Source organism: Falco cherrug, chromosome 3 (genome assembly GCF_023634085.1).
Source record: "Falco cherrug isolate bFalChe1 chromosome 3, bFalChe1.pri, whole genome shotgun sequence".
In the NCBI taxonomy this organism is placed as follows: Eukaryota; Metazoa; Chordata; class Aves; order Falconiformes; family Falconidae; genus Falco; species Falco cherrug.
Window position 1 is genome coordinate 110,495,478 of NC_073699.1, and position 27,639 is coordinate 110,523,116.

At 46.1% G+C, this 27,639-nt stretch overlaps 1 protein-coding gene across 29 annotated transcripts in view; it reads left to right on the forward strand.

Annotated features, from left to right (window-relative positions):
- The first annotated feature begins 1,771 nt into the window (after positions 1 to 1,771).
- Positions 1,772 to 27,639, forward strand: part of EIF4G3 (eukaryotic translation initiation factor 4 gamma 3) — a 148,313-nt gene continuing 122,445 nt past the window's right edge. For 12 of the 29 annotated variants that reach the window (XM_055706400.1, XM_055706402.1, XM_055706423.1 and 9 more), the window contains exon 1: positions 1,801 to 2,408. In XM_055706400.1, coding sequence (XP_055562375.1) covers positions 2,224 to 2,408 — 185 coding nt within the window. In that variant the 5' untranslated portion in view covers positions 1,801 to 2,223. Of the gene's footprint in view, positions 2,409 to 27,639 lie in introns of all 29 variants that reach the window. The other 17 variants (XM_055706392.1, XM_055706393.1, XM_055706395.1 and 14 more) reach the window with 5 other exon arrangements.

Below are 27,639 nucleotides of genomic sequence, written 5' to 3' on the forward strand. Positions count from 1 at the left end.
GGAAACTAAATAGCATGCTAGTCATCTTCCCTCTGCCACCCGCTCCACTAATAACTTCTGGCACTACCCAGGACGCTTGTTTGGTGTGGCTGTACCCTGTAGATAGCACCTTAGTAAGTAAGAAACTATTCCAGTCGCAGAGCTACTTTTACTGAGGGCCAGTGCAGTGGCTTAAGTGGCACGGCAGCTTGCAGGAGCTTTTCTTCTGAGGTCACACCTCAGAGGATGGTGAGCCTCTGGGTATGCTGCAGTCCTTGTACTTCTGCACAGTCAGGTGTCATGGGCTAAACCTGACCTGCGCAAACCAACTTGTTTAATAATTCAGAGTCTGACTGAAAAGGGAAAGTGTACTCAAGACCCTTGTACTATTTTTTGGCTGCTGAGTCCTGTGCCGAGTTTTGATCTAGTGAACAACACAGAGTCCAGATTCTCCCCCTTCAGATTTGTATTTTAAACCCCAAATTTAGTTTTCTGCTTACAAATAGGGCTTGTTCTGGAGACATGGAGAGATGTGACTCATAGGGTAGGTTGTCTTTATGCATAAGACCCCTGTCTGTCTTCAGTCAACTTTCAGTTGCAGCACCAGTTAGTTACTCACCAAGTGCCTGAACATACCACCAAGAGAATGGTTTAATAAAAGCAGCTTTTCACTCTTTAAGCATTTGTGATTGCATTGAAGTTTTATCTTCCTCCTAAACTTGCACCTGCCCAGAAGATGCAGCAGATGGGATGGGAATAAACTATGGAAAACTTTCCTAAAGCAGCTTGTGTACCCCAGGCTGGGTGACATGGGGCAGCAACACTGGCCAGCCCAGTGAAGGCACTGGGAGTACACTGGGACGTGCGGTGCAGCAGGAACATCGGTAGGTGCCAGCAGGCTGGAATGAGCCCTCGGGAGCCAGCGGTGGAGCAGGACAAGTCAGGACAATCCAGCGGCTGCTTAAATCTGCTCTGAGGTCCTTTTTATCTGCCCAAGATGGTACAAACCGCTTTTGCTCCTGCTGAGCCCAGCCCGGCGGTGGTGGTCGTGGGGAGGGTGCAGCAGCCCAGCTGCAAAACGCTGAAGATGGCAGTGGCGTGGCAACCGTCGGTGCGGTGAAGGCGTGGGTTGGGTGTGAGGTGGATGCCTGCCCCTACAAGGCCCTGAGGGCCCTCCCGACGCCAGGCCCCATTGCCAGAGGTGGGCTCCCTCACGGGCTCTGGGCCTCCCTCACAGCTGCCCTGTCACCCCCAGGGCCGCCAGCCCTCAGCCCCCCTCGTGAGGGGCTGCGGCTCTGCCCCTGCTAGCCGCCCCAGGAGCCTGGGATGTGGCTGGGGGCCGCAGGGCTGGCAGCGGGGCTGCGGGAGAGGTGGCTTTTTGGGGGGGGAAGCCCCCCCTGCTCCCGGGCCCGCAGTGGGGTGGGCGCTGCGGCGGCCAGGCTCCGCTTCGCAGGCGAGGGCCTCTCTCACAGCCGAGCGTTGCCGAAGTCTCTCCGGGCCAAGCCGAAGGCACCCGAAGCCGCGGCCTCGCTGCTCCCGAGAGTCTCCGAAAAGGCCCAAGCGCCTCCCGCCTGGGCGGGAATCCCTCCTCCGAGCCTATCCGAAGCTTCCCGAACTCCCTCACGCCCTCGGTCTCCGGAAAGAGACGAAGTTTCCCGAGCGCGAGGGTCACGGGAGGTGCCGGGTTGAGCGGTGGAGGGAAGGGGGAACGCGGGGAGGAGGACGCGTGCGCTCGCGAAGGTCTCCGGAAGAAGCCGAGGTTTCCCGAGCGCCGCTCGCCGGCGAGCGGCTCCGGAAAGAGCCGAAGATTGCCGAGCGCCGGTGGGCCGAGCGGCTCCGGAGCGGCCCGAAGGCGCCCGAGCGTCCGTCCTGCCGGACTGCTGGAGGCGGCCGCAGCGCCATGTTTGATGCTCCGCTACTTCAGTGAGGAAAATCCGCCGGCATCGCCCGAGAGCCGCCACCGCGAAGGGCTCCGCTGCCCCCGGGGAGGGGGACCGAGACCCCCTGCTGCCGGCAGCTCATGAGCAGCGCGGCCTGAGCCGCCTCCCCCCCTCCCCTCCCCGCCGGCCCCTCTCCCGTCCCCTCCCCGCGCCGAGCCCTCCGGGAGGCGCGTTGTCACGGAGACCGGCGCCGGTGCCGGCCCGCCGCGCTGCCCCGGCCGCCGCACCGGCCCCCGGCCCGCTCCCCGGCTCCCCCCCGGCCCCGGCCCCGCTCCCCGCCGGGGGGTGGTGGCTCCGCTTGGCGATGAGTTTACCGCAGAAGGCGGCTTTGAAACCCGGCGCGGCGGCGGCGGCGGGGACCGGCCCCGGGAGCGGGGCGGCGGCGGCAGCGGCGGCGGGGCCGCCTCCCCCCCCGGCTCCCCCTCACCCGGCGGCGGCGCCGGCGCCTCACCCCAACATCAGGGCCTTGCCGCCCCAGCCGCCCCAGCAGTATCCTTTGCCCCGGGGGGGGGGCGACAGCCCCTTCCCACTGCGAGCGGGGCCCGGGGGGGCGAGGGGCCGCGGGGACCCCGCTGGCCCGGGGGGGTGGGGAGGGGGCGCCCCGCGGGGGGTGGCGGTTGGGGCGCCCGCGCCTTTTTGTGGGTTGGGGGCTGGGTGGGGGTGTCTGTGTGGGTCCGTCCCCCCCCTCCCGGTGCACGGTGGGGCTGCACCTGCTGGGGTGGTGTGGGGAGAGGGGGTGCCTCGCCCCCTCCCCCCAGCGGGCTGCTTTGGGGGTTCACCCCCTTCCCCCGGGAAGGCAGAGGGTCCCCGGGCCCCCTTCCCCCCCCCGTGCCACGGTGACCCCCAAGGGTAAACTTTGAATTATAAATCGCTCCTCAGTTTTGCCTCCGGTCCTGCCCAGGTAAGTCCTTTGGTTTGGTTGTTTTTTCCAGGCGAAATGAAACCCAGGGTTGTTTGGTTTGTTGTTTGTGTTTTTTTTTTTTTTTTTTTTTTTTCCCCAGCTGGGGCCGATTTTCATGTGATTTATTTATTTTATTTATTTATTTATATATCCCCCACCCCCTTACTTGGCTGGTGGAAATAAATCTCGGGTGGAATGTCGCGCCGAACAGGTTTCTCTGCCAGGCCACGCGTGATGGGCAGGAGAAGGCTCCCGCTCCAGAAAATCCCACCGCCGAAGCGGCCCCGGCCACAAAGAGAGGCCGGCGGTTGCTGCGAATGTTTTTTAAAGGTCTTCGGTTCTCTGCTGCGACTAGGCCCCGAGTCAGGAGGTAAATACTGCAGGGATCAGCAGGATAGTGGGGTGGCCAGCCTGCCTGCCCTCATGGGGTTTTGTCTCCAGCGTCCGACAGCATCCCCTCGGCAAACTGGCTCTTCTCACCGCCCCCCTCCCCATCCTCGAAGTTTTTAGGGGGAACGTGAAGTGAAAAACGTACTGAAGTGCAATATGGCCAGGCTGTGTGATCCAGGAATGGTGTGGCCGTGCTGTGCAGGGAGTGTGTGTTGCTATTTCTCGGTGGCAGCGACTTAGGTTTTAACGTGGAAGTGCGGGGTGGATTTTTGCTGAGGGCTGTTTTGAGCTGTGTGAGGATGCCTGTGCTCTTCAAGAAATGTGTTCCCTGTGTAGAAGCATTTTCTTGCTCTCACTTTCGGTTTTGAGGTGGGAAAACCGAGCTCTGTTATAATCAGTTTAAGTCCATTGTTTTCTTGAGCTTCTGGCAAGAATCATTCTTGCCATGACAACAAATAACGTTGCTTAAATCATGAGACTGTTGACGTTACAGATTTGTTTGGGTCAATAGGAAAACCTCTGAAGACTTTGGGGAGTGCTGTGGAGGGACATACTCTCCGCTGGGTGTTTTTGGCTAGCTTGTGCTATTCTGTAATGCCAGCGTGTGCTTTAGGAAAAAGAGTGTGAAGGTGCTGTCATTAGAAAGCCAGCGGGGCGGTGGTAAGTAAAACTGTTGCTGCTCAGGGGAAATTTGCTCAGTTTTGAGTGATGTGCCAAGTGTTACGGTGGGAATGCTGGCCATTGTGCACCTGCGGAGTCCGTGCTCAGCTGAACTTTCCAGCAAGGTGCTGGTTTGGCTGGAAAAGGGTCTTTTTTTAACGGGGAATGTGACATTTGGGGTGCCTTGACAGTTGAAGGGCTGGTTTGCTGGCTTTGGGATCAGGAGCGTGCGGGGCTTTCCGAAGCACTTTTATTTTCAAGTCATCATTGAAAGCACTGTGGAGGGACACAAATACTTCTCCAGTGTTGTTGAGGGCGATCTTGGTGGTGGTTTGCAAGAGTGGCTGTGCTGTTGTAGCTGAGACAGGAGGATGTCCTTGCTTTTGGTGAGTGTTGTTGCAAAATGCCTTGCATGCGGGAGACGAAGCTTTGGCTTACCTCTGAGTACAGCCTAAAGACAAAAAAAGGCTTGGGAAGGAATGGGTGAGACTCTAAAGGAGGCAGAGATGGTGTGACAGTATATCCCATCACTGGGACCCAACTGGACGCCCAGAGCAAGAAGTATGGAGGAACAGGGAAGCATTAGGTAGATATGACAAGTTGATGGTGGTATAAAGGTGGGGAGGTATATATGATACAGTCTTTATTTTTATTTATAGCCACCCCTGTTTTGAAAACACACTGTGTTTGACTGATACCGCTCCTTAACTTCTAAACTACTAATCTGTGCTCATAATATGTACAGGTACTCTGTTGTTGATACCTTTTGGGTGAACCTTTGGTGTTCAGGTGTCCTGGCTGGTTTTGTCCTCCGCCGAACTTGGGTTTGCTTCCAGGTAGTAAACAAAAGCTGTTACCTTTTCTGAGTGCTGCTGCAGAAGTGAGGCTTGGGGAGCATAGTTCATCTGTGATTTACTGGAGTGCAGAGGGTCATCTGAGTTCAGCCTTATTTTTAGCTCTGTTTGGTTTCTTTTTTTTTTTCTTTTCTTTTTTTTTTGTCTGTTTTGATACCACTATTGAGACAGCATTACCCCACAGCAGATGAAGTATAGTTGCAGGTTTCTTCTGGCAACTCAGAGTGAGCAGAGCGCTGTGAGGTCTCCTCCTCACAGCAGTGCAAGGGTTTTATTTGTTGATGTGAAGGATTATTATATGTTAATAGGTAGACTGAGGCTCTGACTTGAGCTTTCTAAACTAGAACAGTTTCCGCATGGTGAACTTTGTGTCTTTGGAAATAAATGTGGTTTTGGTACTTAATGCATCGTGAAATTAAATGGTTATCTGTATAATTGGAAAAAAAAGAAGAATTGGGTGAGTGTGTGCTGTGCAGGAAAAAGAGCATGTGCGTTTGTAGAAAGGTGTTAGCAAGGGAAAAGAAAAACACAGGGGAAGAAGGGATTTAAAAAAACCCTTATTGATGGAAAGCGAAGCTGGAGAGTGATGGATGTGAAGAACAGAAATGTTTTGATGGGAGTTTCACTCTGTTATGTGCTGAATAGGAAGCTGTTGGAGCCGCTGTTACGACAGGACAGAGCTTTGAGAAATTTCCTTAATGTAGTGGCTTCAAGAAGTTAAATTTTCTGTGTAAAAGTAAGATGGGATAACTTTGCGGCTCTGGTGGTGGTGAATATACAATCAAACCTAATTTCAGGCAGAATTTGTGCTCAAAAGTTGTCAGTATGGATAAATCCTCTGTTTGATTCTGACCGTTATTTGGGGGGGATAGGTGAGGGAGCGTGTAACTATGAAATGACACACAGAGGGATGTTATCAAACATAAATCTTAATCTGCCCAGCTTTGCTTTGGCTTTCAGACTACCTCTGAGGAAGAAGTTCCAGATGAAGTCAATTGTTCTGTAGTGAGACTTCTTCCATAAAAATGTAAAATAATGAAGGTATGCTCTGGGCTGCACACTTACTGTAGACCTTTGTGTTTTTAACTTGATGGTACTTCTGATGCGTGTTAAACTACACTGTGTTTCTTTACTCTTTAGCCACTTAAGGGTAAAGTATTTTTTTGTGTGTGTTGTATTAAGCTGCTCTTTAAAAAGTCCCCATGCTGTGAATAAATTTTGTGGATCAATATAATTAGGTCACTGGTTTCTTCACAGCCCCAGCCCAGACATGGGCAAACACTGCGCTATAAGGGACAAACAGATTGATTAATGTTGAACTTGGGTAATGTTGCGTGTCTGCTGACTCTTCAGGGTTAATTTAACACCGTACCTTGGAGCGAGATCAGAGCCATCTTGGGCTCTGGGCTGGTGTCAGTAGGTTTTTGCTTTCTTTTCCAAACTTCCTTGCATTTGGAGGGAGTTCAGCTTCCTGATCGTTGATGGTCTCTGTGCGGGCACCAGCAGACTTGACCTTAATATATCACTGTAGCTGTTTCAGGGGGGGATTGGGTATCTCTGGGCACGGGGGTTTGAATTTCAGGTTATTGCAGCGGGGCAATCGTGTGGCAGGTTCAGGGTGGGTTTCAACAGATGGTCATTTAAAATCTTTCTTTTCTTCTCCCACTTTTAAATCCATTTCTGAGAAGCGGAGAGGAATAGTCAGCCTTTGGGGGGATTTTGCTGTGAAGTACATCTTTGCTGTGCATGGAAACTTGGATTTTGCTAACGTTGCCTCAGTCATTGAGTATCTGTTTTAGTTTTTCCTGAGTTGCTTTAGCTAACTGCTGTAGTTCCTTTCAGAAAGCGGTATGCTGGTTCCTGCTCTGTTGGGTGGCATCTTCTGGATGCGAGCAGCTTCCCAAAAGCCCAGGAGAATGGCAAGAAATACAGGATTGCTTTCAGGAATTTAAGAGACTGTGTGTGAAATGGGGGTGAGTTTCTGGCGGCACTTACCTGGTGTTTGGGTGCAGGCTGAGTTGGAGTAGGCCTGCGTTGGTAATCTTCTAGTTAAATCAAGACTGTTGAGGGGGGTTTGGGTGGAGAGGGCTTTTTGTCTTCCTTTAGTGAACAGAGTTGAGCTGAAGGGGAAAGTTCTCAAGAATTTTTCCGAGGAGAACATCTTTGGTGCGTGCTGAAAGATCAGTGTCTCTGGGTTGCTTTGATACCCTCTGGGAGTTTGGAACCAACTCTGTCTTCCCTCCCTGCTTACTTCCATTACGAGTCACTTTTTTCCAGAGTATGTGATGCTCCGTACTCTCGGGGGTTTATCTGTTGATGACTTTGAAGATGAGTACCCAGGGATTAGAAAGCTGCTTGGGCATAAAAGACAGCTCGAAGAGCTGCGTTGGTGGCTTTTGAGTCAAGTGCTCTGCCTCCCTGCGCAGATCAGCTTTGGTTTCTGGGCAGCTTTGACGTTGAACTGTAGCTAAAACAAGAGCGCGGTTGGAAGTCCTCTTCCAGATGCCAGTGGTGGCTACTCGCAAGGAACCGTGTTTGTAGGGTTATGGTCATGAAAGAGAAGGAGTGGCAAGAGATGGGAAGGAGGGGAGGAACTGGGCTGAGATCAGAGATGTTCCTTTGCTCTCTGTTTTTTTTGAGTTCAGGAGTGAGCTTTCTGAAACCTCAGCAGGATGAAGGGAAAAGAAGGGGCAGTGGTGTTGCCTGAGAAGCGTTTCTGTTTAGGAGTGTCTGAAGCAGTGGAGATCATACATCTCGGGAGGGTATGCAGCGTGAGAGAAGCTTTGAAAACGCAGAGGCTTTCCCTGCCGCTCCATGGTAGTGACTCTTCTGCAGGGGAGGATCGGGCACGGGTTTGTGAGCATATTGCCAAAAACTAAGTGCTTTTAGACCTCTCTGCCATCTCCCCTGTTGATGTTCCCCAGCCTTGGCACATCTTTGCGTTCTTCCAAGCAGAAATAACTTTAATTTATTTAATGACAAAAGCTAATCATGTTATAGCACAGATATGTCACTTTACCAGCTTTGTAAGATTTTTGTGGTGAAATGTCTTGGAGAAAACCGCTCTTCCAAAAATGTGATTTCACCTAACTTATTTTTCCCTTCTTATCTGAGGACATGATTGTGTATGTTCTTTGGCAGAAGTCAGCAGGAGAAACCATTTAAATTTATATGTATTTAATGCGCAGTACTGGTTTTGGAACACAGTTTGTGATTTTATCTATGGGGAAAAGTCGGTGAGAGACTAATAGGAGACTTAGAACAAATGACTTCCCTTTTAGATGTCGGGACACAGAGGGGTTTTCATTTGTGTGTGTGTGTTTTGTCCATCATCTTAGGGCTGAAAGGCTTTTTCATGTCATTAGCAAATGTTGGGGTCTGCTGAGCTGGTGCATTTGCTCTGTTTTTGTTTTGTAGTAAGAGTAAGCAGCGAAGATCTCTCTTTAGAAGTCATAGGTAACCTATATTTTCTTTTTTCCCCTAATCCAGCAATTTCAGGGCTAGTCAACTGTCAAGTTTAGTTGTGCGTAAATCCGCTAATATGATTAGAGTTGCTGGAATTTTTACTCTGGGGAATTATAGATGGGTAGTATCACTGTTTTACAGGGATTTCTTTAGTAGGAAACTTTATCTGTGACTTGAATATGTCTGCTAGCAATTGCAAAGGCTTTTCTGGAATTAATGGGGAAGAGAAAACTGGCGTTTGTTATGGGGCGTGAAGATGTGCGTGGAGGATTTGCGTGCCCCATGGTCTGAGGGAACAAATCTAGAATTTTTTGGTTTTTTTTTGAGGGAACATCGTTGTTGTGACTTCTCATAGTGCTGTGTTTCACACTTGGTGGTAATTTCAAGAACTTCTCCTATGTACAGCTTTGCTTTCCAAACTGTTGACTTCATTTTGTCTCCCAAATAGGAAATGATGATGTGGAACAGCTGGAAGAAGAAAATAGAATGTGTTCTTAAAAAAGCCAAGGATCAAAAGGAGGAGAGCAAAATAAGCTTTTAGGCTAGTGAAATTTTCTAGTGCATGTTACTCTTATGTTTTATTATATATGTTTGGAAGATGTCCCAGAATGTGTGCTCTCTTTCTGTAGTAGGTGATGGCACGCTGTTGCTGATGGGACTTCAGTCAAATTGCTGCTGGGCATGTAACTAGGTTAATGGGACAGCATTTTTTTTTTTTCTTTCCTGAAAGGAAAATTACGCGCTCTGTATTCTGATTGTACCTTAAGAATTGTTTTTACCTTTGTTTGCCATGTAGTTGTCCGAGGTGGAGAGAAAAGGACAAATTTCCACACACCGAGATTGTATCAGTTTAAATCGGTTCCGTTATCAAAAATAATGTGTTTCTGTTGTTGGTTGTAACACCTTTGTGTATCCTTTATCTGTCTGAGAGTTAAAATATTTCTAGAGTGCCTGAAAATAAGCGAAGTGGCTTCTGAAATGTGTGTCTTGAAAGGAAAAATCCAGTCCTTGACCGATACCAATAGCATTCTGCAAAACTGTCGGTAAAGTGTTGAAATGGGTTAGGACTTGTCGAGATGCACGGAGCAGCTGCTCCTTTCCAAGTGGTTGAGCTCAGCAGGAATGAGGCTCATGCTTCAGAGTAAGAGTATCTGCACAGGAATAACTCTGTGGAGTGGGCTTCATGTGGTACGTCCTCAGGGTGGTAGGAAAAGAAATCTTGCTGCTGATCTTTGAGTTTGTTCTTGAGGTTGTGAAAACACAGAGCAAGGAAGAGTTAATGCAGTTAAAGATCTTAAATACAGATTTTCCCAAGTTTGGAAAGCTTTTGGGAGGTGGAAACTAATAAACATTGCACAGATTTTCTCTTTTGGGTTGCCAGATGATGATTGTGTATTTGTTTGTGTTTCAGTTTGATTTACATGTGAGAGTGACTGTGTGTGAGTTACTGAATTACTAAGAGTAGACTGATTTAAATGTCTGCGTTGCTGGTGGCGTCTGAAAATCTGTTTAAACTAATGCTATGGCTGCACTAATGGTAGTCTGAAAAAGAGATTTCCCTCTTTTTCTGTGTTATTAAAAAGTTGTAGAAGTTACTGTGCCTTGAAACTGGCATTTTTCTCATCTTATTCTTTTGCCGCAAAGCAAACATGACAGAAGTCTTCAATCTTTTCAGACAAAGCAGGAGACTCTTCTTATAAGCATCAAAGGGAAAGATGTTTTTTTAGTGATACTACTTACAGTTCTGGTTTTTAAGTCAGCCACTGTCTTTGAAAGGCTCCTACCATGCTGAAGAAAAGGTATGTCTGTAAAAAAAACATAAAAAAATTAAAATGTGCTTTGCCACTAAGTGGCGAGGCCAAGCTGTTCTGTCCTTGGGCGACCGTGATATCTTTTAGAGAACCATCAAGTCTGATGTGAAATTCAGAACAAAATCTGGTCTGAAAACTTTCTGGAACTCTGGAGTTCTTGTTTGGGGTTATGTAGGCTTTAAAATACTATATTTTTTTCAGGCTTAAAGCTGGATGCTTTGTTTTGCAGCATGCAGCTGATCTCAGTATCCGTATTATATTTGAAAGGGAACTCGGCAGGGTACTACAACTGAGGGTAGATAACCTATACCGCTTATTTAAATTCTTGACTTCCACCCCAAAGTGTTGCTTTAGCATGCTTGTCGTGACTTTTAATGCGTAGTTCATGGCACATCCCAAGCTCTGGAGGATGCTGGGAAAGGGATTTCAGCAGCTGGTGATTCATGGCCAACTTTAGCATGATGAAGTTGGTGTTGAAGGTTCTTGTGGATGTACTATTCAGCTGGTGAGACATCTTCTGAGTTCAACTGGCTATATCTTAAAAGGCTAGCTTCAGTTTGTGTCACCCCTTCTTACCAGTGCTTATGCAGATATAAATACTAGTTACTGGACAGTCACTCTTCAAATACTTTACTTTTCTGGGCTTTGCATTTTGTATTCTAGATTTGCAAAATGCAAATAATTCAGCTGTCAACCTGTCCAACTTGGGTATTATGTTTTCCTTCAGCGTTGTGTTTTAAAGTGATTTCAAAGTGCTTTTGTGTCTGTCTCTTCAAAAGAAAGAAAGATCTAATTTTTGTTGATATGCAAATATCACAAAGTGTAATTTTCAATGAGCTTAAGCTGTTCAGCTTAATTGTGTTGATTACATTTCCAGAACGCTTTTTTAATTAAAAAAAAAAAAGGGTCATCTGCACAAATAAACTATTTCATGTTTAAATATTTAGTTCTGAGGTTGTGCACCAGGTTTAACTTGAAATTATTCCCATTTCCCCACCCCCTCACCACCCCACCACCCCCCCCCGAAAACGTAACATTTTGTTGTGCTGTCTGTGGCAGCAGTACCTGGTATCGCAGGCATTCACCGAAACAATTGTTGGCGGCACTTGGCATGGTCCCCATCGCTGCTTGCTGAAGCCAAAGCACACTTTATCCACTCAGGCTGACATTAAGATCATTAAATAAATGAATGAATTGTACTGTCACCAAATTCCCATTCTGGCAGCTGAAGAACATGTGAATTTTATAGCTGGGACCTCTGTCCAGAATGTCTTACTGAATGGCCTGGATGTCAGGAGTGGGAACAGTCAGCAAAAAGCTTTCTAGTGAAATGTGTGTGCCTTAATGAGAGTTACGGTGTGGAGCGGTGTAAAAGCCTGAATTACTAGACATCTGATCGTTCGAGATGAGTATTAATCAACCTGTGAAGGGCGTGTAGAAAGAAACTGGAGTGCAGCAATAAAACAAGGGAGCAGGAGGGAACTGAAGAGGAGTGGAGAGCTGTTTCTCCACTGGCAGCGCAGCTCTGTCTTGCTGTTTGAAAGGGGTTTGTTGGGGGAAGAGTGCAGCCAAGCCAGGAAGTGTTGAAAGCCGGGATAACTCTTGGTTTCCATCAGGGAGTTTGAGGTCTCGCTGGTTGAGCTAAAATGCTGAAAGGTCACTCAGGGTTTGGAAGATCTTGGAGAAGTCGGCTAACTTCCATGTCTGGGAGGGGAAGGCTGAAAATCCTTTCTCAGAGGAGGAGAGTTCGCTTATCAGGCTTTGATTGCTTTTTCTTGTGGTGTAGCTCTATCCTCGTTTTTATTATGTTGCACTTAAGATGGTGTTTTTGCTTAGGAATGGGGGACGTAAAAGATCTGTAGCATCCATGCTTGCTTCAGGTGGGTCAGAAGTGTCTCTGAATTGCGAAGGAAAAAACAGAAGTGTGTTTTGACCAGACAATTTGATGAACCGTATAATTTCCTATCTGTAGGCGGCTTGCACTGCAGCCCCAAATAATACCAGAGATGCTCTGCACTAGGGATAACTTAAAATGTTTGATTTGGTCCATTCCTGTTCTGAGGCCTAGCAAAACATCAGCATTTAAGACTATATTCCGTGCTTTCAACTGAAGCAAATAGTTTTCTTAGTCTTCTCTTCCTCCCCTCCCCATACCTTAGTGTTTGTCTTAATTAAGATTAATTTGAGAACAGGCTGCTAAACCAGCATTGATAACCAATGTGGTCCTCGGTGCATCCTTATTCTGGTTGTAACAGAGGATGTCACTCATTGCTGTGGTAGTGATGAAAGCCAAGTGGTTCGGCAATTTTTTTAGGTGTGGAGGTTCATAATCTTTGAAAACCTGCTACAAATACAGCAACATTGTGATTTCTGTGCAGTCTGAAATCAGCAAAATGGGATTTTCTGCTAATTGGAAAGGAGCAGTCCTGCCTGCTGCAGTGTTCAGGGTGTCCTGTTGGTGCGAATAGTCCCGAGCAACCAGAAGGCAGGGACGGGTCCAGAAATTCCCATTTCCTTCCCATCTGGAATGGCACATCAGGTGTACATCTTCACTGACTTCCACCTGCAGTTCAGCTGTGTGGCATTACTTCAGAGGCCACTTTGTACGATAAGGAGACACGTGCTGGGAAATCTTCCGCGATGGCCACGTGCAGCAGATGCAGCCTTCCCTCTGTTTTACCTCTGCGTGGCCCGAATTCAACAGGCAGAGCTAATGACAGTAAACCCATCATTTCTTTACATGAGAAATGCTCTGAGACTAATTCACTGCTCATCTTCAGACTCAGCTGGGATAAATATATTGTTGCTATTACTCTTTTTCTTGAAGCACCCTGTAGAAGTGTGTGTAAAGTATGCAACTGAGAGCCCTTATGGGGAAAAACTGAACATGTGGAGGATTGGACCAAGGAGACCCAGAGCTCCTGTCCAACCTGTATTCCTCTATGAACTGTTTTTTGTGCAGCAGTGTAAGATGCATTGCACTGTCTTCTCTAGATGCCTTCTTTCTCAGGGTTTCATTTTGTATGACATGGGATTTTAACTTGGGAGAAATCATAAGCTCTGCATGTGGCAAGAGAGTACTCAACGATTTCATTTCATTTTGATAAACCACTGAAATAAAGATTATGGGGGGAAAATAGTGAAGCGTTACAAAATCAGGAGTTGAAACGAGCATTAACGCTTTCGAGAAGCATACTTCGAGAATTTGTTGCTCAGCTGATGGAAGGACATTAGTCTGGGTGACAACGCTGCTGTCACCACGATGCTTCCTGACGGATTGACCAGCAAAGCATTACATTTTCCCATGCAGTCACAGCATGAAGTATTAGAGACACGGTAGGAAACGTAGCTGAGTGAATGAGACAGTAAACTACTAGGCTGTTTGATATGCATGCTTATCATACAGATAGAAAGCTTGGCTTGGTAATAAATGGTTACAGCTGTAGGGTCTCAAACCCCCAAGGATGCAAGCAGCGGCCGTCCCTGTAGAGAAGAGGTGTGCGTGGGTTGTAGCCTTGTGAGCTGTAGTAGCTTATTTGTGATTTTAGGGTACAAAGTTTGAGGTAAGTGGGCTGGGGGAGTTCTATGTTAATAGCATGCATAGAAAGATAAAAATAAGCAAGCTGTTCTTTAGTACGTTACAGAAATTCAAACTCTCTGGTGAAAATTGCCATGGATGAGCCCTGTAGTACTTGTGTCTGCGTGGGGAACTTTTTTTCCAGTCATGTAACAACATGCTCCCAGATGCAGATAATTGCTGGTGTTAAAGGGAAGCTGGACATGTTAAGGTTTTATTTTGTGAATTTAGTATGAGGGGAGGTAGCCTGTAATACCTTGGAAAGTTTGGAAGCTTGTTCCAGGCTGTAAGCTGAAAAAAGGCTGAATAAAAGCTTGGTAACCTTTCTGGCAATCAGATAGGTTTCCTCCTGGTCTGCCTTCCTCTGTGTGTCTTCTCAGTTATGTCATCTGGAGCTCTCTGCTTTGTCTGTTTGGACTTTACTGTTCTTAACCAGTTATGTGTTTGCTGGATAAACTCAGTGTAGAAATAACTGTGTGCGTGTTAAGTAACTGTTCTGAAGGGAAAAAAAACCAACCCAACGCACAAAGCAAACAATCCCAATCTTTGCTGGCGAGGCTGTGGGACATAGAGGAATTCCTCTGCCAGCTCAGTGTGTTACCCGGTGTAAGCTGTCCTCCCCCGGCGCACTGACAGCGGCTCCACACTTCACAACCCAGACCTTGGAGCGTGTTTATCAGGTTACCTCAAAGCAGCACGGGAACGGTGGCTAAGCAGGTCAGAGCCTTTCTGCGAGCTGGTATCAGGCCAGAAACTGCTGTTTCAGCTGCTAATCAGGGGACAGAAGTGTGGTAAATTTGGGGGTATTTGTTTTCTTCGAAGTGTGATTCGGTTTATGTGAAGTACTGTGTGTTTTGGATATTGAGGCATGAATTGTTTTCAGTTCAATGATTGAAATACGGGAGTATTTTACAAAAAATGTTGTATCAGCAGTTGCATTGCAGAATGTGAAAGGTAGAGGATGGATATGGCTTTAGCTCTGCTGTCTTGTCTGCAGCGTTTTATTAAAAATACTATTTTTTCTGGCAGACTAGAGATGTGCAGGCATCTGATGCAATCTGCTGTGTGGAGGACAGCCGAAGAACCGTACCTGTTTGTTTTGGAATAGACCAAAAGCCAAAGTAACTCCAGAAAGGAGTGGGCTGATGTGTGCCATTTGGCCACATAGGAGATCAAACCCTTGTTCCTCCCATGGCTGTCTCCTCCTGATTGCTCCTTGTGATCTCCACTAAGCTGGCTTGCTTGCAGCCTTGCTTTGTATATTTTTTGTATTGTAAAAAAATATCATTTACCAAGACACTTGCTTAGTCTTTAGTTTTGTATAGCTGCTGCCCAGTGTAAGACTACTACTGTTATTTTTTTGCCTTCAAAATGTGATAAAAGGAAAATATGGTGATGGTCACTGGCTCTGATGTTGCCTGGCATCAGATTTGCCTGTATCACCCTGGCTCTTCCTTGGCTGCTGCTGAGGACTTTTGTGGATGTGGTATTTCTCTTTGGATGCTTGTCTCCTATGAAGGATTCCTGCTTCCCCCCCTCTTCCTTCTACCTTACATTCTTGATTGATGTACTTTCTTCACTCTGAAGAAAGACTTCTCCACATTTGCTGGCTTCTGAACTTCTGCCCATCTGGGATGAGCATCTTCCTTCTTCCCTGGTGGTGGCTGCAATTAGTTTGCTCAGTGTTCTGGCTTGATAAAGTGACCCAGGAATTTTTCCCAGCCCATCTCTTCTACTAACCCTTCAGTTTGCTTCCATCTTTATAAATGTTTTAAATAAGGATCGCTTTACTGAAGCAGGTTAGGGAGGAATCAGATGGTTTTTAAAATGACAGAACTGGGGGGTGGGGGTGGTGAGCTCTGACCGTGGTGGTTATCAGCTGGGGCAGAAATGTCTTCAGCGAGCAGCAGCTGGAGCAGTTTTTTGGCACCATCTTTGCATTCATCGTCTCCAGAGGGAGGTTTGCAGCGTGCAGGGCTGCCTCTAATGTGTGTGCTTGGAGGGGGTCTTGGGAGCTAGCATACCATTTCCCTGCTGAACTGTTCCTTACGTAAATATGTTTTTTAACACTGACCAAAAGCGTGGTAGCCAGAGGCTGGTCTAGAAGAACTTTGTTGAAGAAAGCAGTGTTAAGATATCTCTCTCTTTCAGGCTATGGATTTTTTTTTTCCTTTTGTTGCAGTTAATCACAAAAACAAATGCAGTTAACAGTATCCAAAGGACTTTTTTCTTGCTGCACCATGCTGAGATGCCTTGTTCGAGATGCTTTCTTCCCTCTGAGCTTGGTTCGTTTTTAGATGCTGAAGGGGCATTTTGAGACTTTGTTTTAATTTCACTTTACATCGTGTTTATATGAAACAGACAGAAAAAACCAACTGTTTTGCCAAATATTTTTGGAAAGAACAAGCTTTGTGGATAATAATTTTCATGTTCTACCTGCTCCTTGGTGTGTTAAGGCTGTAGAAGAATCTTCTCTACTCTGAAAAAAGGCTTTGAGAGATTAGCCTTCAAGTAGTCACTTGAGGCGGGTTGATTAAGAAATATACTTGACGTTAGATTTAATCAAGATTTGAATAATGGAGTTAGAATTGACTGTCACTCCTGTAATCCAGTTATTTTTAGATCAGGATCAGGATGTGCCACTCCCCAAGTTGTCTATACCATTGCTTTGAAGGCAGACTGATCAAAATGTCGTTTGACAGAGTGGATCTCCTCCAGTTTTGTGCTTGCTGCTTCATCCCATTAACACATCCCATATTAAACACGTTGTGCCAAAACTCGGCAATTCAGAGCAAAGGAATTCCAGTGCAGTGCTGAGGGTTGCTGACTGAAATACAGCTCAAATATTATGTAAGTAGAAACGTTGTGGTGGTATAGATGGCAGGACTTCAGCTCCTTTTGAATTCAAGAAACCTTTGGTGAGTCACTAAACAGTTCATCACCTTTTAGCTTTTGGAAGTCTTGCAGGAAAAAGGCACAGGTATGAAATACCTTCAGGATGGGGATGAGGTGTACCTAAGCAGGTGCTTTAGATACTGTGGTGTTGGAAAGTCTTTCATGCTTGAAGGTCTAATGGTGCAGGGTGTTGCAAGTCCTGAGACTTGCTGCTGTCCTCAAAGCACGGGAAGCTTGCTGGCCAAATTCTTGCAAGAGCTCACTGAGCATCAGCATACCACTGCTCTCTTTGCCACTGGTTTCGTAGCGTGAGGTCCTGAGCTCTTTACACATGCCAGCTTCAGCTGAGTGCCTTAAGGGGAACAGTATTTGTGAAAATTGAGACCTTAGTCTCACTGCTGAGCGCGAGAAAGCCATCCTTTGCTGTCTTGCAAGGGGTTGTGTCTTGTAGTTGATGTTTGGCTGTGTTATTTCTGTTGCCTCAAGGTGAGAACAAAACTGTTTCTTTGTGGTAGCTTTCTATCTTCAGCTCAGGAAAACAGTAAGTTTTATCTGGATTAAAGCCAGAGAGGTAGCTGTGGACCAGGAGAGGTTTGTGGAGACAGACAAGGCTGTTTGCTGTTCACTGCTGTTCAAGAGAAGCTTGGTTGCAGAGGGGTGAGTGGAGGAAAGTGGGGCTCCCTGCATGGGATGACAAACCTGCATTGTTTGAAAGGAGCTTCCTTGCTTAGTTAACATGCCCTGGCTGCAGAGACAGTCAGCACTTAATTTGCTAAATTCCCTTTAAGAACAGGGAAATCATAACAAAATAGTCTTCCCAGGGACTGAAAGGTGATTGCCCCAAATGTAAAAATCACCTGTATATGCCTGGCAAGTGCTCCACAATCTTGTCCTTTTGGTTGTGTCTGGTAAGAATATCACCTTCCCTGTAGAAACCTTTGGTGTCACTGTGGGCGGAAAAGGCCAAAGCCTGCATGAAGTTCATCTCATGGTACCTTCAAGCAAGGAATTGTTTAACCGTGAGCTGCAATTGTGACTTTTTTGTGCATTATTCCCTGGCAGGGCTTGTCTTTGCCGTGTCCAGGATGTCTGCTTGTAGGTTTTGGTTTTGGGGCTGTTACATCAGCGTAACCACAGTGTAAGAGCAGTCGCTAGTGTGAAGTTGCCCCTGAGAGACCACTCACCTGAGAGGCCTCAAATGCTGCATGTTGTGAGCTTCAGAAGCAGGTAGAATCAGAGGGCAGCTCTCATTTCCCTGTCCATGGGAAAGGAAAGGTTCCTGTGGTCACTTTGCATGATGCCAGGGGACAGAACAGTATTTTAAGATCATCCCAATCTCAGAGCCACCTCAGGCAGTGGCGAAACGTGATTGAAGTGAAATCAGTGAACTGAGAACAATCTCTATCCCGAAAATGTATGTCATACTCTTTGCAGTTTACAGCTTGGTAAAAGCAAGAAGCATAAAACCAGGAAACCTTTACCGGCAGTACTTTGAAGAGGCTCGTTTGGTTGACGTATGGTTTGGTCGTGTTGCTTGTCCCTTAAAGCCTATTTATATGCTGGGGTGGCGAGGCTGCAGCATTTGTACTGAAAGCAGCAAAGAGCCCCCAGTTGGGATTTAAATCTACCTGGTCTGTGGCGGCTACACTTGGAGCTCTTTTACTAGCCTTAATAAACTTAACGAGGTTCTTTGTCTGGGTTTTCTTAGGTTTTAATTTTTTTCCACATGAATATTCAGGTATAAGAAGCATTGCATAGCTCTCAGGTACCATGTAATAGCGTATGTGAATATAGCTGCTTTTGTTTTTTTTCCTTAGTTGTTGTATTGAGTAACTTATTACAGATTGTTTGGTTTCTAAATGCTGGCATTTCATAACTGCATCTCAAAATGTGCGTTATCTGGATTGTACAAAGCAGAATTAAGTAGAACAAATATTTACATCTTGATTTACCTGAAAACAGAGCGTGCTTTCATGTACATGACATTATTGATGTTCTCCTATCTATGGTGGTGACATTAAAGCTCTGGAGTAAATAGTTTTTATTTAAGTTGCTGCTGGATGCATGCTGCGTTCAGGAATATAAATAAATAAAACTTGCCCTGCTATGTTCTGTTCTTAATCATCAGCGCAGCAGTCTCTAACTTATAGTTGGGAAGGTGAAAGAGAGTTTCCTATTTATATACCATCTCTGTTTCTAATGCCAGAGTTGCAAATGGAAGCCCATGTGATTGCCAATCAGAAATAGATGTGTTACGGACTGTGTTTCTTTTTCTTCTCTATTTCCATGTTTCTTTAGACTTTGGTTTGAACCTTGCATGCTGCAGCAGCTGCTGCCTTCGCTAGAGTTTTAGGCGCACAAAGAATTACCTGAATTTATGCTGCGTAACTATCTTTTGTTGCTCTTTCTGCTTTTTTGTTCTTTCTTGCCTTTGAGGGTATGTCAGTAATTGGACAGCTGGACCCAAGAGCATGTAGCACCCTGGCATTAAAAAAAAAAAAAAAAGGCTGGGGGGCTGGGGGGAAGATGTGGTATGTGGTACAAGAGCATGCTATGAAATCCCACTTCTGCGGCGGCTGCAGACACTTTGCTGTTCATGGTGCAAGGGGGTTTGTGTTTTAAGTTCCTCTTCCCAGCTTTATGAGCTGCCTGCTTGACGTCACCGTTCCCCACCTGCAAAGAAACAAAGGAGGCAAAAAATGTTCCTGCAGTCCAGGAGAGGAGAGCGGCGGGAGCGTGTGTGTGTGTTTCAAATGCCTCTTTGTGCTGCGAGGTGTATGTTCGGCTCCGGGTGCAGCAGGCTGCGTGCTTGGTCCCTTCCAGTGGATTCTCCTTCCAGAGGCGTGCGGGATGCCTGAAGAACAGTAACTTTTTTGCACAGCTGGCTATTTTTAATGAGACCTTCCACCATTTTCCAATGAAGCAACAAATCAGGACTTATAAGAAGATTTTTATCTTAATGGTTAAGAACAGGAGTCCTTTCTGTATTGAAAAACCTGAAAGGAAATAGCATCCTGTGTGAACTGTGGCTCTGTGCATACTTATGTAATGGGCTATCAATCAAATTTAATTAAAACTGTGATTGCGGTGGAGTTTTACTCCCTTTTAGTTAAGCTACGACACGGAGGGGGGGAAGTTTTTATCTTTACAAGCTGTTCTTGCAGAAGTTATTGGTCTGATTGCAATTAAGAAGCCTTTGTTTTTAAGGCAAATAAATTAGTTTGCTTCTTTCTATAAAGAATTGTTGCCCCTTGGTCAACTCCAAAAATAGATGCGGAGTCCACGAAAGTGAAGTGTTTAAATGCAGCAGTATGGGTTAGCTTGTGTGGTGGTGCAAAAAGACAGGATTTGACCAACTTTGCCTTTCATGTGGCTATCTCAAGTAAGGCTGCTGGAGGAAAATGGAGCCCGCCTGCTCAGGTTTCCTTTGAGCGAGGCTGTGTGCATCCTGCGAGCGAAGCATGCGAGAGCTCCTTCTATAGTAGGTTCATTTGGCGATTGCTGTGCTGTCCCCTTTGCATGCTACGGTTAGACGAATAAATGTTAAAGGTGTGGAAATACGCACTTTGTTGTTTTTTCTCACTTAAGTGTTTGCTTTGTATGGTTATGTGCGAGGCTTGCTGCAGAAACCTTTTTGCAGTGATCTTACCAGCATCAAAATCTTGGCTCCTGCAGCGGTCAGGGCTTCAGAAGCAGGGAGGGTTCACACTTTGCTCCTTGGCCACAGGCTCCAGCACGCAGCGAGCACCGAGCACTCAGTGTAGGAGAGATGAGGAGCAAGCCTAGATGTATGTGCGTTCGCTGCTCTTGGTTTTTACAGCAGAGTATTTATGTTCCTTGGGACGTGCAGTTCACAAGAAAGTATGTGATGGCAGCGTCTTAAACCATGTGGAGGGTCTAGCCTTGCAGACACGTGAGTACGCACTCCTGGTGCTTGTGGCTGTGTGGCCGGGGTGAGGAGCTTGTGTGTCTCCCTATTGCAACATGCGGGAGAAGAAATATGCCCCAGCAAGCGTCAGTGTCTTCAAGGCAGCACTCACTGTCATCACCCTGCATGTCAGGCTGGTGGTCATGTGTGTCCATGTTAAATAACACACTAGTATCAACTGGGAGTCTCCTCCTTCAACCTTGGTTAGATGTTGAGCTCTGCTGAGTTTTTACAGTAATGCTAAGAAAATGAGGAAAGGGGCGTTGGGTTTGTTTGGTTAAATCAATATTAAATTTATTTTCTCTTGAACTGTGAAAGGCTTGTGTGCTTTGTAGCATGTTGGGTAATTATCTTGAAATGAGGAGCAGGTCTCTAAATGCAGAGGACCTGGAGAAGGAACACAAACATTTCCTCAGTACCAGGAGTGGAACAATAGCTCATTGTTGGGAGGAAGGGATCGCAGAAAAGCCAGCAGACTTTCAGAAATAGGGGGTTTATTTTCTATAGCTTATTATTTATGTTGCACTTGGAGGCTTTTTTGGGAACTAGATGTCCAGTGCCTGGAATGTGTGTCCCTTGGTCGAGTAAGGTTGGGCGCGAGCAGAGCATGTCCTTTCAGTTGGCGTTTGTTAATAGACAATGCCTGGGTTACGGGCCGCTTGGAAAGCAGCTCTGTGTTCATGCGAGAGTCCCCTCTCTCTCTGCTTTGCAGCTTGGCAGCTGAGGAGACGTCCCCTAAAGAGACAAGACTCTTCTTCCTCCCACCCTCACTTTCTTTCTGCTATATATCGGGCTGTTGAATAGGCTTGCATTGACCAGAAAGACAAAGAAGTCTTTCAGGCTCTAGCTTTAGCCACAGCCAGTGTGCTGTGGGCTTTTGTTAATACTTTCAGTCCCCCCTTTCTCTTTCAGCAGCCCTCACTCTCATTGTTAATACATTTCAGGAGCAGCACTGATATTTCTGAATTGATTTTGTTTGCTCAGTTTGCAGGAAAAGTTGCAGAAAGCTGGGGAGAGAACGTGTTGCCTCTTACGTTCTCCGCAGAGTATTTTCTTTCATGCCTTTAGCAGGGAAAAGTGGATTGTGTAAACAGATCCTGGCAAATCCTTCCAAGAGCAGAACGTGGTTGTGGAACGTTAACGCCTGTGCGGGCTGCGTGCACGCGGAGACTAAATGGCTTGTTTCAGTGCTTGGGAATACTAAATGGCTTTCCCCCGCCCCGGTTGGATTAGTCTCCATGTTGTCCTGTTTAATTTTGTTATTGCATTAGCCAGCTAAAGATGTAAGCGCTTATTAAAACAGCTGTTTCTGCTAAGTGGCAGTATAGAGTTGGAGAGTTTTGTTCAACAGTTGTAAAGTCGTTCAGCATCATCCTAAACTGACTTTAGTTTGTGAGTGGGTATGCGAGGGGCTTTCCTCTTACCGGTAGGTAGAGACGAGAGAAATGAAAGCTCCTTTTCCCAATTCCGTGTTAGTAAATCTGAAAGCTACTGGTAGGTGCTCTCTAATCGTTATGAAACATCAGTATGGGAATTAATTCCTGGAAATAAAATGTTAGGAAGCAGCTGATGGAGAGCGCTGGTGCGTATCAGGCATGCAAAAATAAATGTAAATGCTGCCAGGAGTAAGGATCGAGGTAGAGCAATTGTTTCTTACCGTGAAGCGCAGACAGTGATTTGGGGTGTGTGTGCGCGCTCCAAAATTGAATGTACTGATGGGTGAAACAAACTGGGAGAGCAGGACAGCGATGAATTTGATTGTGCAAATGAAACAGTGTCAGCAATGTCGTTGCAATTGAGAGATGACCACAAAGACTGTCCCAGGGTTTGAAGCACCTTGGCGCACCTTTTTTCTAGAAATAGCTGTTTTTTTCGGTCCTCTAAACCAAATTTCAATGGGATGTAAAGCTGGCTGTTCTTTGGCTAGCATTTCCTAACTGGAGTGTAAATTGTGGGGTTCAGAGAAGTAAGTGAGGCTGTATTTCTGTGCCTTTTGAAGGACAGTGTAATACTGTAGTGAATACGTGACAAGCAGGGAGAAAAATGGCATTCAGACTCGTGGAGGGGCCTGAGCAAGTGGCAGAAGAAATACTTGTCATGAGACACAAGTTATTTTTTCCCTTAATGGAGAATGACTTAAACTTTTTAATAGATGGATGCTGAGCACACTGTTTCAAGCTGGAAAAAAGTAGCCCCAGACATGACTGTTCATCACTCTCTACCAGCCATCGTGTGCCTTGCAGTTAGGAAAGAGCAATTGCCTAACTTTCCCGATGAGAAAGTACCCATGTGTGTATGTTGGTTTTTTTAAAGGACTTGAAGGCTTTAAGTCCCATAGTCTTTAATAAATTAAACCAACTTCAGATAGATACAGCAATACAGGAGAATCTGCCTATGTCGGCGTTTCTTTGCCACCTCTCTGGAGAGGCATGGATCTGTCTGATTGCAGAATACTTGATCATTTTGAGTGTGGATTTTTCAGTGAGGCTTTACTGCGAATTTTTTTGTAGCATTTTCTAAATCGGTGTATACCTACACATGCGAAATAGGAATCAGTGCTTCTCTGCTTGTCTCCTACTTCTTGGCACCACCCCATTATATGGGTTAAAACAGATTTTGAAATACTTTGAAGCCACTCAGTAAAACATGGGTCTGGTTCATGTTGTTGCTCTTGGGGAGGAAGCTCACCGTCATCTCAAATGTAGCTTTGTGTTTGAAAGGCTTCCTTCGTGATATGAATGAAAAAAAAAAAGGCAAATATTTCATTAATTGCTCAGAAGGGGTTACTTTAGCCAGGGAAAACTTCACAACTGGTTGGCCACACAAATGCAAACGCTCCTCACGCCTTGGCAAGTGTTGTCTTAATTCTGTTATTCTTGTCAAGGATCTGGTTCTGGTTTTTGGGCAGGGGGGTTAGGTGTGCAAGTGAATGCCTGGGGTAAAATCGCTGTGTGGCAGCATAGCCCAATAGGGGGAGTCTGAACTTTAAATAAAGCCTTGTCTGAATTCCTTCCAATTTCCTGTACAAAGAGATGAGCCTTGCCGCGTGTCTAGAAGGCTAATAAATTTAGGCTCTTGCGGATCAAAGCGGAAATGAATTTGAAGGCCTAGGGGCCTTCACTTTACTTAAAAAGTATGGAATGTGTCCGTGAGACAACACTCAAATTGTCCGTCCTACTTGGTTTTTTCTTTAAGGCCAAAACTTTCCCAACGAAGCAAAAATAAGTTGTTTTCTTTGCGTCTTCAGTATGTGAAATCCTGTAGCCGCCCTGCTGCCTCTCCCTTTGGTGGTAGAGGGTGACCTTGGGATTGGACCAAATTTGCTGGATTTTTGCACACTTAGCCCTAAGTGAGGTATGCTGTGCTCATTCCCTCTGCTCCCAAAGCTACCAAAAGTGCAGCGCACCTCAGCATTGCTTGTTGCAAAAATCCACCCGATCGCTGCGTTACGGCTGCTGAAACCCAGGTTTTCTGAGCTCCCTTTCTGTTGGGAGGGGGGGCAAATCTGCTATCTTCCTCTGCAAGCCTTTATGGAAGACTTGTTGTAATAAAAGTCTTGGGTTTAAAAGCTCTGGCATACGTTTTGACCTTGGGTGCCCTTTTTACTGCTCTTCTTTTCCTGTCTTTGATGTCTGAGCGCTGCATATTTGTGGCGATTTCCACAGGCCTATGTGGTGCTCAGACAGATAGGGCTGTGCTTCCGGACTTAAAATGCCAATGCTCAGACTCAGGTTTGATTAGCTTTGAGTAAAGAGAGATTTTGTAAGGCATAACCATCAGCCCAGGACTCTCCAATCAGTTACTGAATTATTGGGAGCATGGTTGGAGTGTGGAGGTGGGAAGCAGCAGTGGGATGGCTGGAGGGGGGTCCATGTGGCCAAGTTGGGAGGGGTCTTGACCCCCTCAACTATACCAGGGACAGCTCCATCAGACAAGGGAAGGGATGACGATCCCTGTTTTAGTCCCTTAAGCCTTTCCTACTCCAAAAACATAAAATCCAATTGCATGCATGTTAATACTGGCTTAGCTGAACTGACAAAAGTACCTATGGGAGCGCACCTCCTGAGCAGAAGAATCCAGTGTGTTAAATGTGTATATTTGACTTATGCGGTGATAAAAAAAAAATGCCTGCAGCTGCTAAAGCTGGGTCAATAGTCCTCTTCCTATTTGGACTGATATTGGAGAAAGCTTTTCTGTTTCCCTGGTGTGGCTCGAGTACCAAAGGCAGGAGATGAGTCAGAAAATGACAAGCTGAGCTGCTGCCTTTGTTTTATTGGGGGGCTTGTACTAAGAGTGGCCGGATTTGCATCCAGCTGTTGGGCTAGCTCCATGGCTTTTCAAATGTTTGAAATAATTTGATCAACTTTTCTTTTTTAGGCCCTTGCATCATCTTCCTTCATTTCCCCTCCCATCTCTGTCTTTTCGGCTCCAGCTCTTCTGCCGGGAAATAAAGATTAACTTGCTTGCTTTTTCACATCCTCTTACTGATTCTGATAGTACTGCTTTTTATGCAGACTCTTCAGTTTCATGTGTCTGTCCTCTTGAGGTCTGTTTACACTGGGTTTTCTCCTTTGGAGATTTGAACCTGCTTGGAAATAGGTAGGTGGAGATTTACTCCGTAGGGATACAGATGGTTTGGCGTGGCCCCATGCCAGAATTGTGCAGGGAGTGGGGTAGGAGACCAAAACTCAGGTGCTTGAGGAATACCTGGCACTGTTGTTTGCCCCTTTTACGAAGTACCTATTGGATTTCAGAAGCTTTTTTTTGTGTGTGTGTGTGTGTGTGTGAGAACCCAAAATTTATTTTTTCTCTTCCCAAATGTCATAAATGCCCATTTCTTATGCTCCACCATCATCCACGTCTCTCCAAAGAAAGCAAGTCAGCTGTCCTTGCTCAAAGGAGTTATTGAATAGCGTGAGTCCCGGAAGCCATTGCAGGCTGTGTTGTGAGCTGGTTGATTCAGTGACTGGGGAGGCCCCAAAAACATGAGGGGAAGGCAGGATCTCGGGCAGACGGCTCGTCTGAGCTCTGCCTCGCTAGCTGGCGTGGATGAGCAGAGACATCAGTAGCGCCTGCCTTGTTCCCAGTGCAAAACGTGTAAGCACTGGGCTCAGAGCCGAATCTTTTAATTTGGGCAGCAAGATATTGCAACGCTCTGTGTGGTTGCACCCAAATCCATGTACGTGCTTCACCCTTAGATGCTGAGCAATGTTAAAAAATTATTGGGATTTTTTAATTTTAACATTTTTTGGAACATTTGTGAAGGTAGAATGTGAAGGCTGGCCTGGGGATGCTCTGCTGCCGTATGGAGGCTGGAGTGAGCTGGACGAAGCAGTGGCTTGCCTGGTGGTGTTCAACCCAGCCTGTGTCACTCGGTTCACGATGCAGGAGGAGAAAGGGCGGTAGCTGAAATTTAAACGGAACAAACGTAGCTGCTCACTCAGCTTGTCTTTCAAACTTCTTCTCTCATGGTTCTTGTTGTGACGGTTTTAGGAAGTTGAGAAACGCCTTGTTCCTCCCGCTTTGCCTCCGGGAGGTTATAGAGGAGATGTGTCCTCAGCTTGGCTGCACTTGCCAAAAAAACCCCAACCTCAACCAGGTTGTGGGGATGCTGTCAGTCACTGTGCTTCAGGAGTTGGCTTGAAATAGAGGAGGAGATGTCCTTCAGTCCTGTGCTGAAGCTCCAGGTGAGACCTTGGCTCTTGGAATCATCTGGGGTCAGAGCCAGACACGTAATAACTGTTACTCAGTCTGTTGTTCTGAGTGTGTGAACCCGTTTCTGTGCTCTTAAAAGATGTCATGAAACAGAAACTGTTCTAGAACCAAGTGCTTTTCTGATGACATCCACAGCCAAGGGAAGGAATGCCACTGTAGGAAAAAATTTGATTATTATTATTTTTAACTTTTACAAATATGAGAGCCCCTCTCCTTTTGCATCAAGAGCATGATAGACCTGATAGCGGTAAAAGCATGCAAAAGCTGATCATTCGGTATTTATTTCAGTGACTTCTTAAAATGTAGCAAATCAGCAGATGCCAGATAAAGTAATATGAAATTAAAACAAAGTGAGAATCAGAGTGTATCCATAATAAAATCAATGTTTTAATTTTTAATAGGAGCTTCATGGTGTTACATTCTTTTTGCTTGAGCTCTGTTCTCTAGCGTTAATGTTTCTTTTTCCTCTTGGCTGACGGCCCCGTTTCTGCGCCTGTCGTGCAGTAAACTGCTTCGCTGTGCGTGTTTCCATATCTCAGCAGATCTCAAATTCCCATCGCCACTTGGAGGGTCCTAAAGAGTGCTCACATTTTTCCATTCGAGAGCGCCTGCCTCCCTGGATTGGCCCAATGAGCTGCGCTGACTCCTCTCCTCGGTTCACCAGCCCTTTAGTTATGGAAACCAAAGAGGATGGAGCCCGGTGGGTTGTGTTTTCAGTGGGAGGAGGCTTTCCTCAGGTGGAGGAGGCTTTTTCCCCCTTGGAAGCAACAGTAGCAGTCAAAGCTTGACTCCCCCGATCCCTTCAGTAAGGAACAAAAGTCCTAAAGGGTTTTTCTTTTTCAGGGCTGTTTTCTATGCCGTAACAGGGGATTTATTTTCTAGTAAAAGAGTGGAAAGTAACTCCCTCCTGTCAGTGGGATCGTCTGTGGATTTCCTTGGGGATTTGGTTTTGTATTTATCAGCCAGTGTTTATACCTGTTGTCTTTACCTTAGGTGCTGTGGCAGCAGCTAGCCTGGTCTAGGACAGAGATTGTCCTCAAAGTAGTGGCGTGATGCAGTTTTCCCTGCTGCTGTAGGGCTCTGTTATTGCAGGATAGTGAGTGGCATCGCAGACTTGCTAGAGGAGGCAATTTTACCCACCTAACCAAGTAGATTTCCTTGGAAAATAGCCTTCTCTTTCTTTACCTGTGCACAGATTCTCACTTGTCCTAGCAAAAGTTTTTTGGTTTCTTATTTTTGTAAAAGGACTTGTATCTCTTCATCATGATGTGTTAAGAAGCATCTCTAAGCATGTTTGGTCTAATATAGCCAACTCAAATGTAAGTGTCCATTTAAACAACAACAAGAAAAAGCCTTTTTATGTAGACAAGGCGAAGTACTTCAGGCTATAGCAAGTTTGATGAAATGAATCGGAATTCGAGGTCCAGAAATCCTGTTGGGGATTTCCAGTTGGGTTCTCCCTTCAAGAGCGCTGTTGGTTGTGGTGGGTGTATGGTAAAGATTAATACTACGCGGTATGAAATG